Here is a 27,741-nt window from a genome sequence, read left to right as displayed (position 1 = left end):
TTGTATTCACGGTTATGTTAAATCTGGAATATCTGCATTCTGTTCCTCCTCTGTTTGAGATTGGAGGGTTTTGTAGGATAACACAAATTCTGATACTAGCTGAAAGTGGATAGGTTGGAGCAATACCTTTTTGAGTGTAGAGGGTTGAAATTGTACACCCTGCAGTCCAAACTGGGCCTTGGCTGCATGCCTAGGCATTTAAAGCGGTTCTGCACCTTCAAAAAAAAATATTAAAAGCCACCAGCTACAAATATTGCAGCTGCTGACTTTTAATAAATTGACACTTACCTGTCCCAGGGTCCAGCGATGTCGACGGCAGATGACGAGCAATCGCTCGTCTCTCCGCTGCCCCCACCGCCATCCTCTGTCAGGGAATCGGGAAGTGAAGCATTGCGGCTTCACTGCCCAGTTCCCTACTGCGCATGCATGAGTCGTGCTGGGCGTCTCCACTGGTCCCCACTGTGTCCTGGGAACTGTGTGTTTCCCAGAACACAACGGGGGTCGCATCTGCGGCTAGCTTGTCCCGGACGTGGGTGCAGATACCTGGATTATCCAGGTATCTGCACCCCGCCCCCCCTGAAAGGTGCCAATTTTGGCACCGGAGGGGGGGAGGGATCAGATGAGCGGAACGTCCACTTCAGGGTGGAGGTCTGCTTTAAAGGTGCAGGTGCTAGACTCTCCAAACTTTTGAGATGAAATGGCCTTAAACATACCCCTGGAGTATGGTTTATGTAAATAGTTTAGGCCCACTGAAGAACTTTAGGAACAGTCAAAAATGTAGTCCTGCTGAACACCTGTAGGAACAGAATTTGTTCAAATTCTGTATTGTATTTGTGGCTGCAAGGTTATTAAAAAAAAAAAAAAAAAAAAAAAAGGTTTGGGCAGTAGTGCTGTGGAACCTCAAGACATGGCATGTTATGTTTACATCCACTGTAGTGGGAACCTGGTCTTCCGTGTAGAGCCAGCTAATTCTCAATCAGCTATTTAATGGCTGTATATGACCATTGGCTGCAGTGCCCATGGGAATAAACTGGTATGGCTTGCCATACTACCATGTTTTGTGTAAGCTTGGTAATCATGGTAGCGTGGTACTGAGGTGCAAGCACTTGTGGCTCCCCAGCTGTGCACAGCTAGAGAACCACAGCTTGTCTTGCGTCTTAATGCTGCCAAGGATATAAATGCAGTTGTCTGTCCTGTATGTGTTAATGCCATTTGTTTACTGTGCATTTGGATGCACCATGGTGCCAGCTCAACTCCAAGGTGAGGGATTGTGAACAAAAACTGATTTGTATGTTGGCAGTGACACCCATTGTACCTGTTGGCATCCAGACTACAGTGAGGTGCTGGGGTGACTGTATAATATAGATGGTAAGGGTGACAATTGGCGAAAGGCTCCTTTAAATCCCTGATTTCTTTGCATGCAGACATATGCCTTGCGTGTTTTAAATCTAAAAGAGATATGTTGTCAAACAAAGGCATTGACCTTGAACTTGACTGTGTTATTCCAGGACATATAGACTGAAGAATGCACAACATCTAAAATTGCAAGTGTTGAGCTGGCCTTACACTTGCATTCATCCGAAAAGTCTCAATACAATAGATATGTTCCCAAGTATTTAATAAAACAAAAAAAAACTTTTTCTTTCAACTTTTGATTTTGGAGGGAATTGACTTCTTTGAACAAAGACCAAATACACTTAGAAATTCATTTGTTCGAGAGAATTTTTTCATCCTGCTCCTAGTAGCAAGCAAAGATACATTTTTACCCCACTCTTGATTAGAAAATCTAACAAATGTTCTCAAAATGAAACATTTTCAATGAGATTCTGCAAGGGTGGATTTGATGTAACCACGTTGTGCCGGCAGTACGGAAGTTGGCCATAGAGATTTCTGTTGACCGGATGGGCCCCAGTCATCTCTATGACCCTTGGAGTCCCCGGCGCTACGTTATGATGTCGTGGGCCGACCGATGTGAGCCATGCCAGGTACTCGGCTGGAAAGACCAAGATGTTTTTTTTTTTTTTTTCGGTCTTTCTATTCCTATTACATGGGATGTTTACATTTCTTGTAATATGAATAAAAGTGATAAAAAACTAAAGAGAAAGAATAAAAGTAAAATAATTTTTTTTTTTTAAAGCTCCGTCGTCCCCACGTGCTCGCACACAGAAGCAAACGCATACGTAAGTTGCTCCCTCATATGTAAATGGTGTTTAAATCCCACGTGAGGTATCGTCGCATGCGTTAGCACGAGAGCGACAATTATAGCCCTGTAAAAAATGTTTTTAAAGCGTCGCCTATGGAGATATTTAAGTACCAAAGTTTGGCGCCATTCCACAAGTGTGCCTAATTTTAAAGCTTGACATGTTGTGTATCCTTTTACTCTGCGTGACATCTTTCACATTATACAAAATAACTGGGCTAACTTTACTGTTTTGTGTTTTTTAATTCCTGATTTTTTTTTAATCCAAAAAAAAAGCGTTTGAAAAACGTGGCAAAGTTGCAACGACCGCCATTTTATTCCTTAGGGCCTCTGCTAAAAAAAAATAACATATATGTTTGGGAGTTCTGTGTAATTTTCTAGAAAAAAAAAAAGATTTTTACATGTAGGAGCGAAGTGCCAGAGTTATCTCGGATGGGAAGTGGTTGAATCATGATTTAAATCACTAGTAGTAAGGCTTTTAAATCATAATTTTTAAGGCTGGGTTCACACTGCTGCGGCTAGGAGACCCGGATGTGATTCGCACTGCAGTGCAAATCACATCTGATCTCTGTGCGATGCGAGTTCAGCCATACAGATAGTATGGCTGAATTCGCATCGCACCCACCCCAAACTCGCACAAGACCCTTTTTTTGGTCCACATTAGAATCGGATCGCATGGGTGTTCACACCATGCGATCTGATTCCTGTCCGAGTTTGCAGATCACACTGCGATATGCGAACTGATCTGGGGGTGTCATTAACGTTTCACTGACACTCCCAGCAGTTCGCATAGGGCAGTGTGAACTGCCGCCGGGAGGCATGCAATGCGGGAACCCACCGCGGATTTGCGGCGTTCCCGCATCGCTTCAGTGTGAACCCAGCCTAAAAAGCAACTGTCATCTCTGTCCCACAGCGTCTCCTCCTCTGGTCTGCTGTTGACTCACTGACAGTCCCATTCATTTTAATGGGATGGCTGGTGATGCTACAAGGGGAGGGACGTGGCAGTAGCAGGTGAGTGGATGCCCGCTAACAGGCGCTGCCATGATGTATCTGAAATGACAGGTGCTCTTTAAATTGAAGGACTTATTCTTGCTGGTAGTTAGGCCTCTTTCACACTGCTGGTGCCTGGGCGTCAGCGGTAAGGCTGGGTTCACACTGCTGCGGCTAGGAGACCCGGATGTGATTCGCACCGCACTGCAGTGCAAATCACATCCGATCTCTGTGCGATGCGAGTTCAGCCATACAGATAGTATGGCTGAATTCGCATCGCACTCGCACAGGACCCTTTTTTTGGTCCGCAGCAGAATCGGATCGCATGGGTGTTCACACCATGCGATCCGATTCCTGTCCGAGTTTGCAGATCGCACTGCAATATTCGAACTGATCTGGGGGTGTCATTAACGTTTCACTGACACTCCCAGCAGTTCGAATAGGGCAGTGTGAACTGCCGCCGGGAGGCATGCGATGCGGGAACCCGCCGCGGATTCGCGACGTTCCCGCATCGCTTCAGTGTGAACCCAGCCTAAAGCGGCAATATTTTTAGCGGCGATATAACCGCCCCGCTAGCGGCCGAGAAAGGGTTAAAAACCACTGCAGAGCGCTGCTACAGCAACGCCATGTCATCGGTATAGCTCATATTTTTTTAGCGTCCTGCCACCGCACCGCTCCAGTGTGAAAGCCCTCTGGGCTTTCACATTGGAGAGACAACATTGGCTGTTTCAGGGTGCTTTGCAGGTGCTATTTTTAGCGCCGTAGCACCTGCAAAGCACCCCAGTGTGAAAGGGGTCTTAGAAACTTTAATATTTGCAAAAGTAACAAAGGTTTCCTATTTAGAATTATAAGATATCAGGTTAGTATAACTGCCATATCAGAACCAATTCAATCATACAGTTTATGCAAAACAATGGGATACAAAGAATATTCTTGAACTTTGTTTTATCTCATGGTTACTATGAAATTGTGTGAATGCATCAATGCAGTGCATGTTATCTCAGCTTGCAGAGCTTGGTTTCATTGAGTTTACCAAAAATGTAAATATTGCTGAATATACAGCCTCATGCTACATAACCAAGCTCCATTTCATGCTGAATAAACTAAATGAATATATCTTAAATAGAAAACTATATCTTTATTCCAAAATCCTTTAGTTAATATAAACTTGATAAAATCAAAACCCATTTTAAATCACATTTATTTATTTTTTTAAATAAAAAAATAAAGATTTTCATCCACCCTGGATCCTACTAGTGTATGCCCAGCTTAAGATTGCAGCAGGTCTTTAGGGCTTGTTTACGTTGAGGCAGCTTGGATCAGAGGGCAGCGTTTTTTACAAACCTTTTGTAAAGCTTTCTGTGAGCTTTATTAAAGCAGTAAAGTCACTTGAATAAAGTAAAAATATAACTTTTTTTTTTTTTTTTTTTTTTTAAAGAAGCTACTACATATATAAAAGCTGCTCTACGCAGGGAAGCACAATTCCTATCGTCCGAAGCCCAGGACATGCAGTTCCAGGCGCTGGGCAGGTAGTGTTCCCTTTTAACATCAAGCCCTGCTGCAGGCCAGCAGCAGGGTTTACTTGTCTGATGGAATCATTCAGCTGTGCTGTCACCCAAAAGCTTCCACACACCCCGGTAAACTGCTCCCATACTATGTATTCTGGGCTCTGCTTGCCCATCTGCGGGCTCAGGACCGGCTGGGTAGAGGGGAGGAGCGCAGACACATCTGCTCTCCTCCCCTTCTTGTTCCTGACATGTATGACTTGGCTTCCGGGTGCCCGTTGACAGTTTCGCCCAGCATATATAGTGTGTGTATATATCTCTCACTGTTTTAGGCTGAAACTATATATGTATGTAGTTTCTAGGGATGCACCGAATGGGTTTTTTGGTGCCGAAACCGATACCGAAAATGAAAAATACACTAGGCCGAAAACCGATACCGAAACAGCACCGATACCGAAAATGACTGTTTTCAAAAAATATTTTTATATAGGAGTTGGTCGGAGACTGGGGACATGGTACAGGAGGTGGTCAGAGGCTGGGGACATGGTACAGGAGGTGGTCAGAGACTGGGGACACGGTACAGGAGGTGGTCAGAGACTGGGGACACGGTACAGGAGGTGGCCAGAGACTGGGGACACGGTACAGGAGGTGGTCAGAGACTGGGGACACGGTACAGGAGGTGGTCAGAGACTGGGGACACGGTACAGGAGGTGGTCAGAGGCTGGGGACACGGTACAGGAGGTGGTCAGAGGCTGGGGACACGGTACAGGAGGTGGTCAGAGGCTGGGGACACGGTACAGGAGGTGGTCAGAGGCTGGGGACACGGTACAGGAGGTGGTCAGAGGCTGGGGACACGGTACAGGAGGTGGTCAGAGGCTGGGGACACGGTACAGGAGGTGGTCAGAGGCTGGGGACACGGTACAGGAGGTGGTCAGAGGCTGGGGACACGGTACAGGAGGTGGTCAGAGGCTGGCGACACGGTACAGGAGGTGGTCAGAGGCTGGCGACACGGTACAGGAGGTGGTCAGAGGCTGGCGACACGGTACAGGAGGTGGTCAGAGGCTGGCGACACGGTACAGGAGGTGGTCAGAGGCTGGCGACACGGTACAGGAGGTGGTCAGAGGCTGGCGACACGGTACAGGAGGTGGTCAGAGGCTGGCGACACATCTGGACGGGTGATCTGTCTATCAAAGTTCCCCGGACAAGGGGGAGGGGCTGTGTGTGACGGCGCGCGACGGGGAACACACAGCTATTGAAATTAAAGCTGTGATGTTCCCGGCGCTCTATTCAACCAGACGGCTCACTTCACTGCAGAGGGGCATCGCTGGCTGCATCAGTCCTGTGCTATTCACCCCCATCATGGGAGGCACCAGGGGCGGGGGCGGAGTTCCGCCCAGGCCCCGCCCCATTTTCGGCTCAATTATCGGCCGTTTTTTCCTTTCGGCAAATTGCCGAAAGGGGCATTTTCGGCCGATATGTTTCGGCGGCCGAAATTTCAGTGCATCCCTAGTAGTTTCAGCTACAAAGTGGTGTTCCAGCAGTGGGACAGGAACTTCTGATCCCACTTGAACAAAATTGAGCTAAGCATTCACAGGACTCCTTGTATTTTATGAATGCAGGGCTTCCTCTGATTGGCTGAGGTGTAGAGGTGGGCAGATCATGTCACAATCTCCTTTGCTAGTGGAAACCTTGTATTCATAATGTACAAAGCCTACTGTGAAGGGTTGATCAAAATGCTCAGCTGAGTTTCATTTTATTCTGTGAGTAGGATGGGAAGTTTTCATCCTGCCAAAAAATGGGGCTGTATACTGTTTGTAGCTGATGCTAAATACAGATTAGCCACTTGTGGACTGGCTCGCGCCAATATACGTCGGCAAAGTGGCATAGATGCTCAAAACAACGTACCCATATATCACTCTGTAATTGGCGGCTAGCGGGAGCGTGCCCGCGGGTCCCATGGACTCGATGTCTGGTGGCTCACGATCGTGGCACAGAGAGGCAGGATGGGGAGATGCCTATGAACAAGGCATTTTTCTGTTCTGCCTAGCAACATGACAGGGATCTACTGCTCCCAGTGATCGGGAGCAGTGATCATGTTCTAGTGAGCCCATCTCCCCTACAGTTAAACCACACTGAGGGAACACACTTAACCCCTTGATTGCCCCCAGTAACCAGTGCATTTTTATAGCATTGATTGCTGTATAAATGTCAATGGTCCCAAAATAGTGTCAGGTGTCCGATCTGTCCGCCACAATGTCGCAGTCACAATCGCCGCCATTACTAATAAGAAAAAATTTATGATAAAAATGCCATAAATATATCCCCTATTTTGTAGACACCATAACTTTTGCGCAAATTTTTGTTTCCCAAAAAAATGTAGAATACTACATATTGGCCTAAACTGAGGAAGAAATTGGTTTTTTTATATATATTTTTTGGATGTTTATTATAGCAAAATTTTAAATATTGTGTTTAATTTTTTTTTGTTTATAGTGCAAAAAATAAATGCATAGGCGATCAAATACCACCAAAAGAAAGCTCTGTTTGTGGGACATCAATTTTGTTTGGGTTGCACGGCCGTGCATTTGTCAATTAAAGTGACGCAGTGCCATATGGCAAAAAAGAGCCTGGTCAGGAAGGGGGTAAATATTTGCGTGGCTGAACTGGTTAAACAGCGCACACAGCCACTGCATGTGTTTTTGCCCAGTACACACACCAAAATTTTGGCTGCTTCAGCAGGAACCGGATGACTTTTGGTACATGTGTACTAGGGATGCACCGAATGGGTTTTTTGGTGCCGAAACCAATACGGAAAATAAATCTTCCTTGATCCCGAAAACCGATACCGAAATTGACTATTTTTAAAATGATTTTTTATACAGGAGATGGTCAGAGACTGTAGGCATGGTACAGAACATGGACGGAGACTGCAGGCATGGTACAGGAGATCAATGCAGCCTCACTGTGCCCGTCATGTAGCCTGCCAGTGCCTCACCAGTGCATATAAACATACATATATAAACACACATCACGCACATCACGCGCATCACACGCATCACACACATCACACGCACACATAACACACATCACACGCACACATAACACACATCACACGCACACATAACACACATCACACGCACACATAACACACATCACACGCACACATAACACACATCACACGCACACATAACACACATCACACGCACACATAACACACATCACACGCACACATAACACACATCACACGCACACATAACACACATCACACGCACACATAACACACATCACACGCACACATAACACACATCACACGCACACATAACACACATCACACGCACACATAACACACATCACACGCACACATCACACGCACACATAACGCACATCACACGCACACATAACGCACATCACACGCACACATAACGCACATCACACGCACACATAACGCACATCACACGCACACATAACGCACATCACACGCACACATAACGCACATCACACGCACACATAACGCACATCACACGCACACATAACGCACATCACACGCACACATAACGCACACAACACGCACACACAACGCACACACAACGCACACACAACGCACACACAACGCACACACAACGCACACACAACGCACACACAACGCACACACAACGCACACATAACGCACACAACACGCACACACAACGCACACAACACGCACACACAACGCACACAACACGCACACATAACACACACAACACGCACACATAACACACACAACACGCACACATAACACACACAACACGCACACATAACACACACAACACGCACACATAACACACACAACACGCACACATAACACACACAACACGCACACATAACACACACAACACGCACACACAACACGCACACATAACACACACAACACGCACACATAACACACACAACACGCACACATAACACACACACATATAACACGCACACACACAGATGCATACAAATATATATATGTACGACAGTCTTTTTTAAAATTGGCAGCTCTGGACGTGACTGCAGCATGGGTGAGGGGGGAGGAGAGCGTAAAGACAGAATGACACCCCGTGATGGGTGGCACTGGGGGCGGGGCCAAGCCCAGCAGGCCCGCCCCATTTTCAGCACCAGTATCTGCAAAAATTCTCTTTCGGCTTTTTGCCAAAAGGGCCATTTTCGGCCGATATGTTTCGGCGGCCGAAATTTCGGTGCATCCCTAATGTGTACCACTGTCTAATAAGAGTGTTAACGACCACCTTCTGTAGAATGGACCTGTTGGAAAACCAGCATTTGATCAGCGCTTGTGGGGATCTGTCAGGTTTTTTCTCCGCACAATGATTAAACAAAAAAAAAAATGAATGTCTAGACCCAGCTTTAATAATGGAGCTTGGTCCAAACTCTCTATTTAAGGCCTAACTCCAGTTTTTAGGAAACTTTAAAGTGGTTGTAAAGGCAACATTTTTTTTTATTTTAAAGCTGGGGTGCCCAACCAGTGGCCCGTGGAGCCCTCTGATGGGACCCACGACCTCCTGCTCTGGGATGGCGGGTTGGCAAGCCCAGATTGTGGGTTGCCAACCCGCCATCCTAGAGCATCAGTGTTGTGAATAAATCCACTGGTAGAGCTTCTGTTAAGAAAGGAAAAAAAAAGCCACTGGTAGAGGAAATAAGTGGCTGCAGAGCCACTTAAGCCGATGCTTCCTGTATAGTGCCAACTCCTATCACAGGTGAAGTGATACCAAATGCGATCTGCATGGAAAACTGTTATTAAAGGTAAGTTTATTACTTTACTCACAATGTATATATGGGCATCTGTTCTGCGGTGGTTACTGGGCTGCTTTCAAACTGATCCGCAGGTGCAGTGCAGAACACCTGCGGGTGACCTGCACTGAGCCATAGACTTCTGTAATTAGCTGCAGGTTTAGTGTGCTTTCAGAAAGTCCACCACACCTGCAGGATATCATGAAGTCTATGGCAAAGTACAGCTAACTTGCATGAAAGCCACAGGTGCACTTGTCTGCACCCTCTGTGTGGGTAAACCACAGCGCATCAGTGTAAAAACAGCCTTAGGCCCCATTGACTATCGGTCTGACCCTCCGTTCACCTCTATCGAGCCGCAGATGTAAACTTCCTTGTGGCCGTTTACACCCCACCTACCTCCAATCTGATTCATCCCCTTCTATCTGGGCTGATGGTATCCAAGGGCCCATAGAGTATAGTGGGTTGTATCCGCGTCCACTCTGCATATGCAGAGTGGACATGAAACTGTCATCCTTCTGCTCCACTCATTGTGGCCCGCGACCGGTTACCAAATCGCTTAAGTGGCACTCGCTCTTCAAAAGGTTGGACACCCCTGTCTTGAAGGGTTACTAAACCCTAGTTTTAAAAAAAAATAAAAACACATTTTCCTCCACTGTACACAGGCTTTTTGCACAGAGGCCCGAACCTCATCTTCGGTGCTCGTGGCTCCTCCTGCATCTGCAAACCCCTAGGAGAAGCACTCTCCCAGGGGTTACCGTGCGGGTGCTTCTGAGTCCAGCATTTGCGTCCCTAGACACAGAATGCCGGACTCTGCCCCAGAGCCCGTGTCTTTGGATTTGATTGACAGCAGTGGGAGCCAATGGCTGCGCTGCTATCAATCTATCCAATCAAGAACCCCGGCCAGAGAGCGCATCTCCGGCGGGGGAACGAATAGGCCCAGGTGAGTAAACATGGGGGGCTGCTGAGAGACACAAGGTTTTTAACCTTAATGCATAGGATGCATTAAGGTGAAAAAAAAACACAAGGATTTACAACCCCTTGAATGCATTAAAAAAAACCCATGTAGCAGCCCCCCCAATACTTGCCTAAGCCCCATCTCTATCCAGCGATGTGCAGAAGTGCCTCAGCTATCCAGGACTCTCCCTGCTGATTGACTAAATCACGGCAGTGGCACCATTGGCTCCAGCTGCTGTCAGCCAATCGGGAAAGAGGGGGCAAATGGACACAGGGAGCTGCGGCTCGGGTGTCCTCATAGCTGCTTGCTGTAGGGGCATTCAACAGGAGGGAGGGGCCAGGATCGCTGACGAGGGACCTGAGAATAGGAGGATCCAGGCTGCTCTGTGCAAAACCATTGCACAGAGCGGGTAAGTATAACATGTTTATTTTTAAAGAAAAAAAAGACTAGTATCACTTTAAGGTGTGTCTTATGCTTTCTTGTAAACAATAAATTACTAGACCGCTTAATGCACCTTGTTCTTTGTGTGTTACATATGATTTATTCGCCCCAGTTCACATTATAACCTGCATATGAATCGCACAACAACCACACTGCATTCCTGTGCAATTCACATAAGACTCCATGTGGTGTGATTTGAGCCCATTCATTTAGTTTTAGCCAGGAGCATCGTTGGAGATCGCAAGAACTATTGCACAAAGCAGGAAAGTATAATTTATTATTTTTTTGTTTTAAACCTTCAGAATCACTTTAACCAGTTTCCAAGCAGCCTATAGTAAAATGATGGCCGGGCGGGACAGGTGGGTGTCATATGATGTCCTCCCAGAACGTGCCTTGTTAACGCCCCACAGGCCATGCTGCGGTATGATCTGTGACCTGCTGTGTCCGGTGGACACAGCGGATGACTGATCAGTGTACCAGCCCTTCCGGTATCATGTGATCACTGTGGCCAATTACAGCAGATCGCATGACAATTGTACACAATGAATGGCTTTGATCACATTGTACAGACACGGCCAATCACAGCCCACCTGTACCATGTGATTAGCTGTGGCCAATCACAGCTAACCACAATAGTAAACACTGAAAATGATTGCTTATAACTGTGAAATTCACTTGTAGAAGCAATTATAATGTGTAACGCTGTATTGTAACAACCACTATGGTAACTATGTATTGCTCTGGTCATATAGTTTGTTAAAAAAAAAAAAAATATATATATTTTTTTTTTTCCATACTGTCACCAGTCTGTGTTCCTGATCACCACCACACCAGTCACATGATGATGCTGTACTACATGGGAAAAAAATGTGAAAACAAGTTAATTTTCAAAAAAAATTCTATGTCCAAAAACCTTACTAAATAAATACAATTTGGGGGCTAGATGTACTGTCCTGATGTTTTTGATCCTCAAGAAATGAGATAGATATACCATGGACTCTAGAACTTTCCTACAGACTAAATAATATACACTGATTTGGGTTATTTTCACCAAAGAAATGTAGCAGAATGCATTTTGGACTCAATTTTATGAAGAAAGATAAAAAAAAAAAAAATTCCTCCTTTTGTCATTTATTTAGCAAAAAATAAAAAACCCAGTGGTAATCACCACCAAAAGAAAGTTCTTTGCATGAAAAAAATTGATGAAAAGGTCATATGGGTACAGTGTTGCATGACCGCGCAATTGTCATTCAAAGTGTAATTGCGCTAATACCTGAAAATCGGCCTGGGCAGAAAGGGGGTAAAAGTGCCTGGTATTGAAGTGGTTGAATCCCCAGAACTTATTTTCTCAAAGCAGAAGCCCTGTAGAATAAAAAGGTGATGGTTGCAAATTTTTTGTCAAGTGATATTTGTGCAACTGTTTGTTAAACACAGATTTTCATTTTTATTTTTACACTTTTTTTTTTTTTTTTTACACTGTTCTTAAAAAATAAATAAATAAATATCACTTTTATTCCTATTAGGAATGTAAACATCCCTTGTAATAGAAAAAAAAAGCATAACAGGACCTCTTAAATATGAGGTGGGGGCCATCTTCCCCTCACTCGTCTCCATGCCACTGACGTGAGAGGATCTGATTGCCGCTGCTGGCGGCAGAGGGTACCGGAACGAGACAGGAGGGGGAGTGGGCCCTCTCCCGCCGCTGAAAAGTTATCTTGTTATCGGAAAGCGGACAGCCATCTGAAGATGATAGCGGGGTTATGGCAGATAGATGCTGCCATAACGATATTCCTCTTCAATGTTATGCTGCGGTCTGTAAGTGGTTAAAAAATTAGTAGCTACCAGACATTCCAGGTCTTAAAATTGTGTGCTCAGATGATATTGCAAAAAACGACGGTGCCTAAAAATCACCATAGATGATGCTTTAAAAGACTTTACAGCTCATCAGTTTAGAGTTAACTAGGAGCTCTTGTGCTAGAATTATTCTTGCTATGATGTTCGCGACAAACCTGCACATGCGGTGCGACCGTGGTTTACCCACGCATGCGCACCATGGACTTCCATTTACATCTACGCGTGTATGCGTGGCAGTGGGGGTTACAGCATTTTTAAAACCCTTTAATATATTTCTTTTTTTTTTTTTACTTGATTGCTATCAAAAGGGGTTAACGCACACCTATGTGATAACATTGGGCAGGTGACAGGTACTCTTTATGGAGTTATTAGAGGTCTAATAGACCACAATGTCTCCCCTGCCCTTCACACCATCTAACCAAGTGCAGATTGGCTTGGTTGGATGTCTCCCCTGGCTGTACTAGCCAGGAGAATTGTACACCTGAAACTGGGACGTTACTTCTGGTTTCATGGATTTGCGTCAGTCTTGTGATGCTCTCCATCCCCTAGCTGGTGGTTGTTTTCCTGTGTCCCTGTAACAGCGGATGAAGGGGGGGGGGGGGGCACCGAGCTGCCGCATCCCTTTCACGATGGGAGACGACTAAACAAAACCTGAACAAGCTGATGACTGCGACTGCAGTGTGTAGACCCAGTTGTCTACAGTTGAAATGGATTGTATGGGTAGGTCCTGCATATTATTCACATCATTTTGTTTTGATAGCTCTAGTTTGGCTTTGTCATTTATCTTATTGTCCCTGGTTACTCTGTACTTTTGCCAGAAGTTGCCTCTTTTGCAGGCACTCCACTCTCTCCCAATCTGCAGAGCAGCGCAGGGAAGTGTCAGTGAGACACTAATGCATTCCAATTTCAGAATATCCCTATGCTGCACCTGCTCTGAGGGAGAGGCACTGTGCCCCCACACATTGTGAAAGAGGGAAACATTGGTTTGCTAACATTGCTGTAGCTGTGATCGCTGGCTTTTGGGAGGAGGAGGAGGATCTTGGCTACTGCTGAAGCCAATCGCAGTCCTGCTTGCCCTGCCCACCATCTGGAGGAAGATATCTCGCTTGGTTGCCACTACCAATCTCAGAAAGAAGAAATTTTAACTGTGATTGAGAAAACCCCAATCAGGTGACAGTTTGTGGAATTACTGTTGAGCTTCTGGGAACTTTGTTCAAATTATCCCGGAACCTTTGTGTCACTACTGAACCCCTCTGCTCTCTGTTTCCCTTTAAGCCACAGCCAGTATTCAGAACAATGAAAATTGCACCCAGCCACTTTTTCTCAGCTGGGGGGCCCCAACTTATGATCCTGCACACAGGCCCTCTGCTTTCAGAAAATGCCCCTGACCTGAGCTCTTTATTGCACATCCATTCCAGACGCTTGTAAGTGACCTTGCATACAAGCTCTGGGCTGGATGTGAGAGTTGGATCAGCAGGATGAGTGTGCCAGGACAGGTAGATGTGTCTCGTCTCTGTTTCCTTTCACCACTCTGCATATCACACATAATAGATTAAAAGGGGGTATAGCGGTGGAGCAGAGGAGCAGGAGGGTACAGAGGTGGGAAAAATTAGCAGGAGGGTACAGCAGTGGGGCAGATGTACAGGGGGGTTCAGTGTTGGGCCAGATGAGCAGGGGTGGGGTACAGAGTTGGGCCAGATGAGCGGGGGTGGGGGTTCAGTGTTGGGCCAGAATAGTGGGGGGGGGGGGGGTGAAGTGCTGGGGCAGAAAAGCAGGGGGTAGAGCAATGGGGCAGATGTAATAGGTGTATTGGTGAGGTAGAGGAGCAGGGGGTTACAGTGGTGGGGCAGATGTGTGTGGGGGGGGGGGGGGGTTGTGCGTGCATGTGAGTGTAGGATGTTAATTTTTTCACTACTAAAGTCGTTTACAGTATTTACTTTCTAAAAAATCCTTTTCGTGATTGAGAGTGTGAAATTAAAATTTTTCTGTTTTAAAATCGGCACGCTCATATTTGAAAACATTTTTTTCGGCACACTGTGCTCCAATGGTTGCCTACCTTCAGGCCCAGCCCTTTACTTGAGCTACCTGCATGTTCATGTTTGACCATTAAAGAGTGCTGCGCAGCACAGAAATTCCTTTACAAGTTGCTGCTGATCTACTCCGAAATGTATTGAGCCTGGTTGCTAGGAGTAAAATAAAATTGTGATCAGAATAAAAACACTACCTCGTGAATAACAAATACATCATTACCAACAATAATTCCAATTAACAGATTAGTGTTAAATCAGTAATAATAGTCCGTTTGAAGATTCAAGTATATAAAGTTCATGAACTTAAAAACTTTGCTTGAAAATTTTTCTATATGTGCAATATAAAGTGCCAAGTTCTGAAAAGATAATCTGTGCTCCCTGTCTGTGCGCCCTCTCACTCCCCAGAAATCACCGGCGCTAGGAGTATGGCTGGGCTCTGTGGTTCCACGTGCTGCAGCATGGAAACACAGAGCCCAGCCATCCTCCCAATCGCTGGTGATTTCTGAGAGTGAGAGGGCGCACGGAGCATGGGCGGCACGGATTATCTTTTCAGAACTTGGCACTTTATATGGCTCATATAGAAAAATGTTGAAGCTACACTGCAAAGTTTTGACGTTCATGAACTTTATATAATTGAATCTTCAATGGACTATTACTATTATTGTTGATTTAACACTAATATGCTTATTGGAATGTTTTTGCCATTGTTTGTGGTAATGGTGGATTTGTTTATTACGCGGTATCGCTCTCATTCTGATCACACGTTTAAAGGCACATGCTCCTTGAAAGCAGCAAATATATATAATTTCACATTTTAATATGGACCTTTTTTTTTTTTTTTTCTCCACAAAGCCACTTATCCATTAGCCCAATATATAGGTTCCATCAGCAAAATAAAACTGTTGGCCTCAGTATAGAACAACATAAGTTACTGTTTGAGAAACGCTGATCAAATATGGCTTGCTGGTGTATTAAGTGGGCTTTAACTTTACCATTGCAGTGCTGTTTTCTTGATAGCAGATTAAAGCAGTAGTAAACTGCATATTCTGTGGAACTCACCTTAGAACTAAGCCCTCCAGATGTGCACTGTGTCTGTCCCACTTACCCAGCGCAATGCCGATACGTGTGTGATGTTCACATAGGAACCGAGCCGATCCAGGAGACCTGGGTAAGTGGGGGATCCCCGGGACCCACTCGGCTCTCCTCTCCTGATGCCTGGGGCTGGACGCTGCTGTCTGATCAGGCTGCAATGATGGGCACAGCCAGGCTGAGCTGATTGGATGGTTCCGGGCACTGATGATGAGGCCGCATTGATGGGCACTGATCAGGCTGTGCTGATGGGCACTGGTGAGCCAACTCCCCCACCACTCTTTCCCTTCCCCTCTTTGCCATGATGCTGGGCTTGGGCTGGACTTGCTTTAAAATGTGGGAGGGGTTATCAAATTTACCTTCGTGCTGTAGCCCCTGTTCTTTTTCCCACCTAGCAACACCCCTGCATGGAGGGCTCATGAATGTAGCCATAATCTTTCCACTTGGACTGGCTGATCATACATTTAAGCAAAGGAAAAGAGTGATGTTTTGATAGAGGTTAATGGGTGAACAGCTGTTATAGCAAAGCAGGAAGGTGTTGCCAAAAACAAGCAGCTGAAACCCAGTGACATCAGTTATAATTTCTAGGTGTGGTGAGCAAATAGAAATCTGGTATTGTGTCTTCTTAAAGTGGAACTTCACTCTCCCAATTAGCATGGGTTAGCATATCTAAATAGGAAAGTATATCATATTTACTTGTTTTTAAACTATTTTTTTTTCTTTACATTTTTTCAGTTACTTCCTAATTTCTTGTCTAGGCAAATGATGTCACATATCCCAACAGTCTACAGAAGGAGAGGAGTTGTATGTGTACTTTTTTATTTTTTTTTATCTTTAGAATTACTTTAAAGTGTGTGTCAAGCCTAACAACTTATTTTCTTACATTTTGCCTTTTTAAAATATGGAAGTGAGCTCTGGAAGCTGTGTCTGAAAAAGCAGTTGGTGAACAAAGGGCTATTCACCATTATTGCCTGCAGTCTCGGAGCAGCTAATCTCTTCCCATTACTGTGTTGCCATGCCTTGTTCTACACTTTTTTTTTTTACTAGCGGGCCGAACAGAAAAATCGTGACCCGATTCCCCCATCCACACATTTGAGGTGGATGAGGGAATCCTCCCCGCTGAGCTATTGTCTTCTGACAGCAGAGTCTTCCTTGCTGTCCTAATACCCTGATCAGTGTTGCTGGCTATAGCCGGTGGCACTGATTGAGCAGGACAGTTGTACTGAAGTCTATCGGTAGATCAACTACTTCTGTACAACCTCCCTGTCCATACATGTATCAAAATTTGGCCAGTCCCAACTCAACTGGTCATATTTTTAATCCATTTATGGCTGGTTTTAGTGGAGGTGGCCATCTTAATTTAGAGGCAGGGCTCTTGCTTCCTCTTGTTGGAGCCTCCAGCAAGAACCGTGCTATTACTATATCTCTTTCCAAATCTCATGTGAGGCTGTGGCTGTAGGTACAGGAGCTCCTAGGCACCCTCGCATGCCAGTAAGTTTTAGGAGAAATTCAAGACAAAAGGTAAATTTTTGTAATTTTTCCAGGGTGCTGCTTAGGCACAATTTAAACATTTCCCTGTAACATCACAAAGCTCCGCTTTTTTTTATTTCAGTTCTATTTTATATATACCATTGTATTGAGAATCTGCAGTGTCTGCATCCTTTTCTTGCTCACCTCACTGCACATAAAAGTGCAGTGAAAATCCATGTGCAGTAATGTGCATTTGTGTGCATTTTTATGTGTGGTGTGTTGCATTTATATGCAATAAACACTTGGCTACCAGTGCATTTTACAGTTGGTAGATGGGATTTTAAACGAACTGCTGGCTGCTATGTTGGCTGGAATACATTTGTTCAGCTGTTGGGCTTTCAGGTGGAAGTGTTTCAATGGCAGCTCTAAAGCTGCCCAATCACCCCTGCAACCTGCTAAAGGGTACTGCTCCTGCCATTTATCCTGGGCACTACTGGTCTCCCCATAATGAATGACAATGGGGGTGGACTTTAAATGAGGCGCCTGTGGACAAACGTCCCATCCCTGAGGCTATAGCAAAAAAAAGGGGGGAGTTTCTCACTTTAGATGAGGCATGTATAGCATAGGAAAAATAGTATAAAAATTGATTGTATTTACATCACTTCTGGGTTCGGCTGTCATTTTCCCTGGCTGCTGTGGCTGGGGGAAAAAGCTAATGGAACACAATTTATTTACTTAAAGCGGAGCTCCACCCTAAATTGGAGCTTCCACTCATTGGAACCCTCCCCCCCTCCGGCGCCACAATTGGCACCTTTCAGGGGGGAGGGGGGTGCAGGTACCTGTACAGTACAGGTATCTGCACCCACTTCCGGAATAGATATCCGCAGAATCTACAGATATTAATGCACCTTTCTGCAGGTCCCCCGCTGTCTGCTGGGAAACACACGGATCCCAGAGACAGCGGGGACCATCCTTATTGCGCAGCGCGACTCGCGCATGCGCAGTAGGGAACCGGGAAATTAAGCCGCAAGGCTCCACTTCCTGATTCCCACACCCAAGATGGCGGCGGCAGCACCCGAGAGACGATCGAGAGATCGGCTTCGGGTGCCGACATCGCGGTCGCGATGGGCGGGTAAGTGTCCTTATTTTAAAAGTCAGCAGCTGCAGTATTTGTAGCTGCTGGCTTTAAAAAAAAAAAAAACGGCGGACTCCCGCTTTAAGTGGAAGGCAGGGGAGACATGGGGGGGGGGGCGCCTATGTGATAGCAATAAAGTTAAAAAAAAATTGTTTACTTTTTTTTTTTTTTTTTTTGTCCCCTGACACATATACTTGACTTTCTCCCTGTCTTTCTCTCTCTTCCTCCCTCCAAACTTCTATTGATGTTTGTAGGACTGCAACCTGGTCTTAAGTTAACAAAGTTTTACCAGTTAAATGTTCATGGCTTTTTTTCTGGTTTGGTCAGTAGGGCTAGCAGGTGGCATTGTAGTGGAGATGTACTCTAATTTGTTTTAGATGTATTGGTCTTTTTGCCCATCTCTCATGGTTAGTGCTTTGGGTTTTCCCAAGTAGTCATAAATATGAAGAATCTGTTTCCTGTGAAGTATGATTAAGGTGACGCTAAACAATATGTATATTCTCCAAAAATAACCCATGCACACCCATTACATTTTTTCTGCCTCCTTTGTACTGTCCCCAGTGTGTTCCTGAACTTCTTCCCCCTCACTTTCATCTGTTTGGAATGAGGTGTGCATGTTGGCTGTGGTTATGTGCACTGCATTCCATAGTCCCTAGTCAATCTCTGAAGCAAGTAAGAGAGGGTGGCTGTGTTCTTACATACAGTGGAACTCCAGAGAACAAACATTTCACCCTCTAACAGCAAGTTAGGAAGATTTTGGATTTCTCCTTCACTTTTTGTCCCAAAGACAGTGGCCACCAAATTAAATCTCCCCAGCAAGAACATTGATAAAACCCAACAGAGACTCTGCCTTCCACATTCTGTCCAAAGCTTTAACAAAAAGCTTTGGCTTTATGTACCCTTTAAGAAGTCTTTTAGATAATTAGGCCTGTGTTAGGTAGACCACATAATGTCTCAAGTATGTGACCGTTAATTTCGCTGTATGAAAATGGGCAGGCATTCACAGATTGGCCATAGATGACCGTAAAATGAGCGGTGCAGTGCTCACAAACATTCAAAAAGTAGAATAGGAACTGCAATAGTTTGCACATATTTGATTGGTGCTACAGTGGAAGTAGAATGTAATTGCAATCTTAAAGCTGAACTCCAGCTTTTGTTACTTTACATGCTGGCCAAGGGGTCCCAAATGAATTGTCCCTCACTAACAGGTGAGGCTGCTGGATGTGCTGTAGAAAGTAGCTGAGGCTACATAAAGCAGACTGCAATGTGTTTTTAGACCTTCCTGTCTCATAATTGGAACTAATGTATTCAAGCAATGAATACATAGCTTCCTCTGATAGCATGTGCCAGCTTCTCTGACTCAGCCTGTCACAACCTCTGACTCCGAAGAAACTTTGTATTCATTGCTCAAATTCATCACTTTCTCTGAATGGCTGAGTGCGCCTCGGATTCTATTGTGTTCCGGGTATGAGACAGAAAGGTCGCGGCTCCCACCCGGAACACAGTGCAGTATGTTCTATGTAGCCTCGACTACATAAAATTTATACAGAAAGTCCAGCGGCTTCACGTGTTGGTGAAGGACATAGTTTGCTTGGGCCAGCTTGGCCCAAACCAGCTATAGATGTGTAATAAAAGCTTTAAAAATCACCTAATATATTTTTTTTGCAACGTTTCTATTGCTAATGACTCTTAAAAAATTTAATGTGTTGACACTGTTAGCGAAAAATAAAGATATGCAAAACTGTATTTAGACTACCCATTTACAGCTAAACTAAAATAAAGCCCCTAAAATTAAATTTCCCTAAAGGATTCGTGCATTTTAGCTGTGAGTTTGCTTTGAAACCTTTAATGCCCTGCTTAGGCAGTTGTTAGCATAAACTATAAAATGGTTTGACACACTGGGGACTTTTAAAAAAAAAAATTCACATGATTCTAGATGTGCACCGAATGGAAATTTTGGTGCCGAAAATGCAGTGTGCACTTGACTGAAAACCGAAAAGGAGTTTAAAGCGGGTTTTTTAAAAGCCAGCAGCTACAAATACTGCAGCTGCTGACTTTTAAAATAGTGACACTTACCTGTCCAGCGCGCCCGCGATGTCGGCACCCGAAGCCGATCTCTCGATCGTCTCTCGGGTGCTGCCGCCGCCATCTTGGGTATGGGAATCAGGAAGTGGAGCCTTTCGGCTTCATTTCCCGGTTCCCTACTGCGCATGCGCGAGTCGCGCTGCGCAATAAGGATGGACCCGCTGCCTCTGGGAGCTGTGTGTTTCCCAGCAGGCAGCGGGGGACTTTCGGAAAGGGGCGTAATCTACGCCCCTTTCCGCAGAGCGCTATCCCGGAAGTGGGTGCAGATACCTGTACTGTACAGGTATCTGCACCCCCCTGAAAGGTGCCAATTGTGGCGCTGGAGGGGGGGGAGGGTTCCAATGAGCGGAAGGTCCACTTTAGGGTGGACCTCCGCTTTAAAAAATCTATATCTATATCTATATCTATATCTATATCTATATCTATATCTATATATATATATATATATATATATATATATATATATATAAATTTGTATTCGACTTTTTAATGTAATGTCGTGCATTTAAATAAGTGAATTTATTGCCGGCTGTTATTGGCACTTTTACCGCAAGAAAAGCTCAAGAAGAATATATCCCTTTTTAAATTCTATGTATGTCTTCACACTGGTCTGTTGCGTTTCCGTTGTGGTTTTAAAAATCTTACTGCATTTTTGGTCCGTAGGGCTAGCTGCACCAAAATCACACGTCCCTCTTGCTACGTTTTATCAATGCATTTCAAGAACACATCAATATCCCACCCTTGTGTTTTTAATCTGTTTTTTGAGTCACATGACCTATGAAAAACTCAATAAGCACAGTAAAATTGCAGGCAAAAACCCTGTGCAGTTTCGGTGCCATCATCGGCAAAATGCTAACACCATTTTCGGTCGACATTTCAGTGCATCTCTACACTGTTCGCACAACTGTCTCCCAGGATTTCCATGTTTTTAAATTGAATCCAGTTAGAACGTGTGACTCTTAATTGAAGAAGTTAATAGCTTAGATATTGTTGTGTAAATCTTTAGTACCTTTGGCCAGTATGTCACTGAGGCTTGCTGTAGTAAACCTAGGTGTTGGGGGGGTGCTTTAATTTCACCTCAAGCTCTTTACAGGCTTCCTGCTCTACTGATATGGAACAAGTATGCAGATCAGGCGCTCTGTTTGCTGCATAATTATTCCAGGTCAGTGACTTAAGCCTTGTACACATGATGCGATTTTCAGAAGGGAATTGTGTGTTGACAGACTGTTGGCCTAAAATCTGACCGTTTGTACGCTCCATCAATTGTCAGATTTTCCACGGACAAATGTTAGATTTGCAGGCTTATAAATTTTCCGTGGACAACGGTCTGTCACATTTTCTGCTCGTGTATACACAAGTCTGTCAAACAAAAGTCCAAAGTACAAACACGCATGCTCAGAATACTCACCAAACACACTAGCAGAAGGTGCCCAAAGGGTGGCGCTAAAGAGCTGAAAAGCCCACATACGACGTTCGTGTTTGTGGTAGACAATTGAGTGCCATTTGTATGCAAGACAAGTTTATGGCCAACGCCCTTTGGACAAAAGTCTGACGCTTTGCAGAAAATCTGATTGTGTACAAGGCTTAAGAAGGTATAGACATCAAAACAGCTTAAATGCCAGACACCTGGCATTTCCATAAGGTGGTCAACGTTTTTCTCTCAGGAAAAGTTTCTTTTTAAAAACTGTTTGATTAAAATAGTCTTATGTTTCTAACCATGTTGAATCCTTTTTTTTTTTTTTTTCCCCTTCCTACAGACTGAAGATTTATCATCTGTGCAGTTATCAGGGGGTCCAAATAGATGGGAAGTTTTGACTCCAGCCCAAGCCGCTTTAAAAGATGAAGCAGGAAATATTGTTCAGCTCCCAAGTGGTGCTACAGTAACTTCAAGTGGACAGTATGTGTTACAGACGCTTCAAAATCAACATTTGTTTTCTGTAGCTGGGTCAGACACCTCTAATGGAACACTGTCTAATGTTCAATACCAAGTCATACCACAGATTCAGACATCTGATGGTCAGCAAGTTCAACTTGGCTTTGCCACGTCTTCTGATAATGGTGGATTAGACCAAGAATCTGGTCAGATTCAGATTATTCCTGGAAACCATTCTGGTAGCCTTTTGTCATCAAGTCCAAATATACTAACACAAGCTGGTCAACTTCAGCAGATTCAATATGGAGGCCAAACACAAGTTGTTGCTAATGTCCCACTTGGCTTGCCTGGTAACATTACCTTTGTCCCCATTAACAGTGTTGACCTAGACTCATTGGGTCTGTCTGGTGGCTCTGAAGCCATGACTGGCATTACAGCTGATGGACACTTGATAAGTGCAGGGCAAGCCATGGACAGCTCTGATAATTCTGAAAGGACTGCAGAGCAAGAGCATGTTTCTCCTGATGCTGGTGATACAAACTCTGAAACAGATTTGTTTGTGCCAACTTCTTCGTCATCTCAGCTTCCTGTTACCATAGACAGCACGGGAATGCTCCAGCAGAGTGCAAATAGTTTGGCTGACAGTCCATCTGGGCATGTGCAAACATCTGATCTTCAGGGAAACTACATCCAGAGTACTATGTCTGATGAGCAGAATATTCAGGGCTCCACGTCGCAACAAATGGTACAGCACATCCAGCTTCAAGATAGCCAGCAGCAGACCAATGAAGCCCAGCTTGTTCAGAGTATAGCACAGCAGGCATTACAAGCAGTGCAGGCTGGGGGCCAAGCCATATCGTCCCAAGCTCTGCAAAACCTTCAGTTGCAGCTTAACCCTGGAACTTTCCTTATTCAAGCCCAAACAGTGACTCCTTCTGGTCAGATTGCCTGGCAGACATTTCAAGTTCAAGGAGTTCAGAACTTGCAAAACTTGCAGATTCAGAATTCGTCTCCTCAACAAATAACTTTGACGCCTGTGCAGACACTTACACTTGGCCAAGTTGCTGGAGGAGGTAATCCAGTTAGTTTAAGTACTGGGCAGTTGCCAAACCTGCAGACTGTTACAGTAAACTCTGTTGATGCTGTAGGTATTCATTTGCAGCACGGGGATCACTCTGACAGCCCGACAGGTATGTCTCATTGTTTGTCGCTCACCGTTTGAGCACTGATGGGTAACTCTAGACTGCATTTTTTTTTTTTTGTAAATATAGTTATATTGGGTACAGTTTTCTGTTATTGCCTTGAGCCAAGTGTAGATTTTTACTATAAAATAAGTTTAAAAAAAAAAATATGGCCATATGGAAAGGTTTAAATTAAAACCACTTTCAAATTTTTTCCACTTTAAATTAGGGGTGCACCGAATGGGTTTTTTGGTGCCGAAACCGATACCGAAAATGAAAAATACACTAGGCCGAAAACCGATACCGAAACAGCACCGATACCGAAAATGACTGTTTTTAAAAAATATTTTCATACAGCAGATGGTCAGAGACTGGGGACATATTACAGGAGATGGTCAGAGACTGCAGGCATGGTACAGGAGATGGTCAGAGACTGCAGGCATGGTACAGGAGATGGTCAGAGACTGCAGGCATGGTACAGGAGATGGTCAGAGACTGCGGGCATGGTACAGGAGATGGTCAGAGACTGCAGGCATGGTACAGGAGATGGTCAGAGACTGCAGGCATGGTACAGGAGATGGTCAGAGACTGCAGGCATGGTACAGGAGATGGTCAGAGACTGCAGGCATGGTACAGGAGATGGTCAGAGACTGCAGGCATGGTACAGGAGATGGTCAGAGACTGCAGGCATGGTACAGGAGATGGTCAGAGACTGCAGGCATGGTACAGGAGATGGTCAGAGACTGCAGGCATGGTACAGGAGATGGTCAGAGACTGCAGGCATGGTACAGGAGATGGTCAGAGACTGCGGACATGGTACAGGAGAGATCAAAGCAGCCTCACCAGTTCCCCTCAGATGCAGCCTGCCTGATAAAAATACATGCACAGTGTTTTCCATGTATTCCAATGGCTTTAGTTCACACCATGCAGTCAGTTTCCGGTGCAGAAACTGACTGCATGGTGTGAACTAGAGCCATTGGAATACATGGAAAACACTGCATGCATTTTGTGCAACAAAAAAAAAAGCACAGGGAACTGCATCTGGTGTGAACTGGCCCCCCAAGCAAGCTACCTGGTTCCGTTCCAACAGACTTCTATTGGGAATACTCATATCGTTACCTCTACTAGCAATAACTTAACCCTTCCCCATTCTATCACATGGTGATAAAAACCTAGCTGGGTCAAAATCAAGATTATTATTTTTTTTTATATGGCAAATAAAGGGAGTACAGCCTTTTTCCTGTGACCTGGTTTATATAGCATGGCTACATTCACACAAGTGGCCAGAGGTAGATAGTTTCAGACTTGTACTTTATTTTTATTTTTTTGGGCCAGTTTGATATATTCAGTAAGCAGCGTGTTGCATCAAGTACCAATGTGGTCTCTGTAATCGATTTGATTAGTTCTATTACTTTGTCCTAAAAAGGGATGATTAAGGCACACTGCCACCAAATATGTATTAAGGATCCAATGTAACACATGCATCTCCGCTTACCCATGCCCGGATCAGTGCGGTGATCTCCGTGTGTCACGGAGCTGTGCATTGAATTTCCCGGGCGGATGCAGTAACAATGTCCCGCCTCCTGTAATATCGTCACGCTGATTCAATGTCCCGCCATTGGATCAGTGTACCGTCTGTCACAGGAGGCGGGACATTGTTACTGCAGCCGCCCGGGAAATTCAATGCACAGCTCGGGGACACACGGAGATGACCGCACTGTCGGGCGGGAGGAAAGGAGGAGGGGGGACGGAGGACGAGCCAGGAAAACACCCGTGCAATGGGCGGCACCAGGGGGCGGAGCCCCGCAAGGCCCCGCCCCATTTTCGGCACCATTATCGGCAAGATTTTCCTTTCGGCAATTTGCCGAAAACACCATTTTCGGCCGATATGTTTCGGCGGCCGAAATTTCGGTGCATCCCTACTTTAAATCTAAAGTGCTCTTCTAGCAGTATGAAGAAAATGCACCCCACCTCCCCCATATCACCTTGCACTCTTAGCACCATTATGTCTACAGTTGGCTGAGTGCTTACATAGCCCTGCAGTTTATTCATGAGGTGTGGAAGGGTGTTGCCTTCATTTAATGTTCTAACAAATTGAATACCTTCATGCCGACCGTACGCAAATCTGCGTTCATGGCTTGAAGGGGTTATACCGGGGTGATGCCTGCAGCTACAAGCATAAACCTGCTACCGTTTCTTTTTTTTTTTTTTTTTAGAGCCAGCATTGGCTTTTTAGTGATAACAACCAATGCGACTAAAAGCCAATCGGCTGTTATCCCGCCGCTCTTCCCAGGCCTCCTGTCCCACCAAGAGACCCAAGCCACCATTCAGCGTGTCCGCTGCCTAGGCTAAGACCCGCCCGAAGCTGGATTCGGCTTCGCTCAGGTCTCCGATGTAAAATCCTGGAAGCCACATCACTTCTGGTTTACCAATGACGCCGATTTAAAAAAAAATACAGTATTCAGAAATGCCAATTTTGGATTTTTCTGAATGCTTTTATAAGTGCAAAAGGAGGGATTTGGGGTCCCAGAGACCCCCAGATCCTGCCATAAAGAGTACCTGTCACCACCTATTACTGTCACAAGGGATGTTTAAATTCCTTGTGACCGCATTAAAAGTGATTTTGTTTGAAGCGCCCCCCTCCCCACATTCTTGCACAGTAAAGAAAACGCATACGTGAGCTGCGCCTGGCAATGTAAAAGGTGTTCAAATCACTCCATATGAGGCGTCGCCGCGATCACTGGAGCGTCGCCTATAGAGATTTTTAAGTACCATAATATGTCCCAAAGACAGTGGTCACCAGGACCAATAGTGAAATTAAAATATCCCCAGCGAGAACACAGTGGCAGCACAGTGGTGTAGTGGTTAGCACTTTCGCCTAGCAGCAATAGGGTGGCTGGTTCAAATCCCAACCACGACATCATCTGCCTGGAGTTTGCATGTTCTCCCTGTGCCTGCGTGGGTTTCCTCAGGGTACTCCGGTTTCCTCCCACACTCCAAAGACATGCTAGTAGGTTAATTAGACCTTGTCTAAAAAAAAAATAAAAAAAATTGGCCTTAATATGTGTATGTCAATGTTGTATGTGTTTGTAAGCATGTCAGGACCTTACGGGGTAAAAGCACAACGCAAAAGCCGCAGATGGTGGCTAGAAAAAGCGCCCTGAGGTGATTCAGTTTGCATAGGTAGCGCTATACAAGTCACTCACTCACAGTGATAAAACCCAACAGAGGTTGCAACCCTTCCGCATTCTGTCCAAAGCTTTGGCTTTATGTACCCTTTAAGAAGTCTTTCAGATAACTTTGGCTGTGTTAGGTGGACCACATAACTTCTCAATTATGTGACTGTTACAAAAAATTGGGCTAACTTTACGGTTTTGTTTTTATTTTTTGTTTTTAATTCAAGAAAGTGTTTTTCCCCAAAAAATAGTTTGAAAGACTGCTGCGCAAATACCGTGGGACAAAAAAATTTGCAACATTTCATTCTCTAGGGTCTCTGCTAAAAAAAAAGTTTGGGGGTTCTAAGTAATTTTCTAGCAAGAAAATACGGACTTTAACTTGTGAGCAACAAATGTCAGAAATAGGCTTAGGCATGAAAGGGATAATAAAGTAGACAAAAGACTTCCTTTTAACCACTTAAGGACTGGACCTTTTTTTTTTTTTTTTTTTTCAAACTTGTTGTTTACAAGTTTAAAATCAGTTTTTTTTTTTTTTTTTTTTTTTTTGGGACCCCCAAACATATATATTTTTTTTCATACACCCTAGAGAATAAAATGGTGGTCGTTGCAATACTTTGTCACACCGTATTTGCGCAGCGGTCTTACAATCACTATTTTATTGGGGGAAAATAAATTTGTGAATTAAAAAATAAGACCGCAGTAAAGTTAGCCCAATTCTTTTATATTGTTAAAAATAATGTTACGCCGAGTAAATTGATACCCAACGTCCTCCTTCAAAATTGCGGCCACTCGTAGAACGGCGACAAACTTTTGGCACTTAAAAATCTCTATTGGCGACATTTAAATTTTTTTTTTACAGGTTACCAGTTTTGGGTTACAGAGGTGGTCTAGAAATAGGATAATTGCTCTTGCTCTAACGATCGTGGCAATACCTCACGTGTGGTTTGAACATCGTTTTCATATGCGAGCACGACTTATACATCCGCT

The 27,741-nt window shown here is 44.7% G+C and overlaps 1 protein-coding gene across 6 annotated transcripts in view; it reads left to right on the top strand.

Annotated features, from left to right (window-relative positions):
* SP3 (Sp3 transcription factor) overlaps positions 1–27,741 on the top strand; it is a 58,868-nt gene that overhangs the window by 4,758 nt on the left and 26,369 nt on the right. For 3 of the 6 annotated variants that reach the window (XM_077448024.1, XM_077448025.1, XM_077448029.1), the window contains 2 exons: positions 16,570–16,638; positions 22,282–23,587. In XM_077448024.1, the coding sequence (XP_077304150.1) occupies positions 16,570–16,638; positions 22,282–23,587 (1,375 nt within the window). The remainder of the gene's footprint in view (positions 1–16,569; positions 16,639–22,281; positions 23,588–27,741) is intronic. The other 3 variants (XM_077448026.1, XM_077448027.1, XM_077448028.1) reach the window with 2 other exon arrangements.

The sequence above is a fragment of the Lithobates pipiens genome, unplaced genomic scaffold, assembly GCF_037356315.1.
Source record: "Lithobates pipiens isolate NorthernLeopardFrog02 unplaced genomic scaffold, aLitPip1_a1.2 Scaffold_22, whole genome shotgun sequence".
In the NCBI taxonomy this organism is placed as follows: domain Eukaryota; kingdom Metazoa; phylum Chordata; class Amphibia; order Anura; family Ranidae; genus Lithobates; species Lithobates pipiens.
Note: the sequence above shows the minus strand (reverse complement) of the source record. Positions and strands in the feature narration are given on the sequence as shown.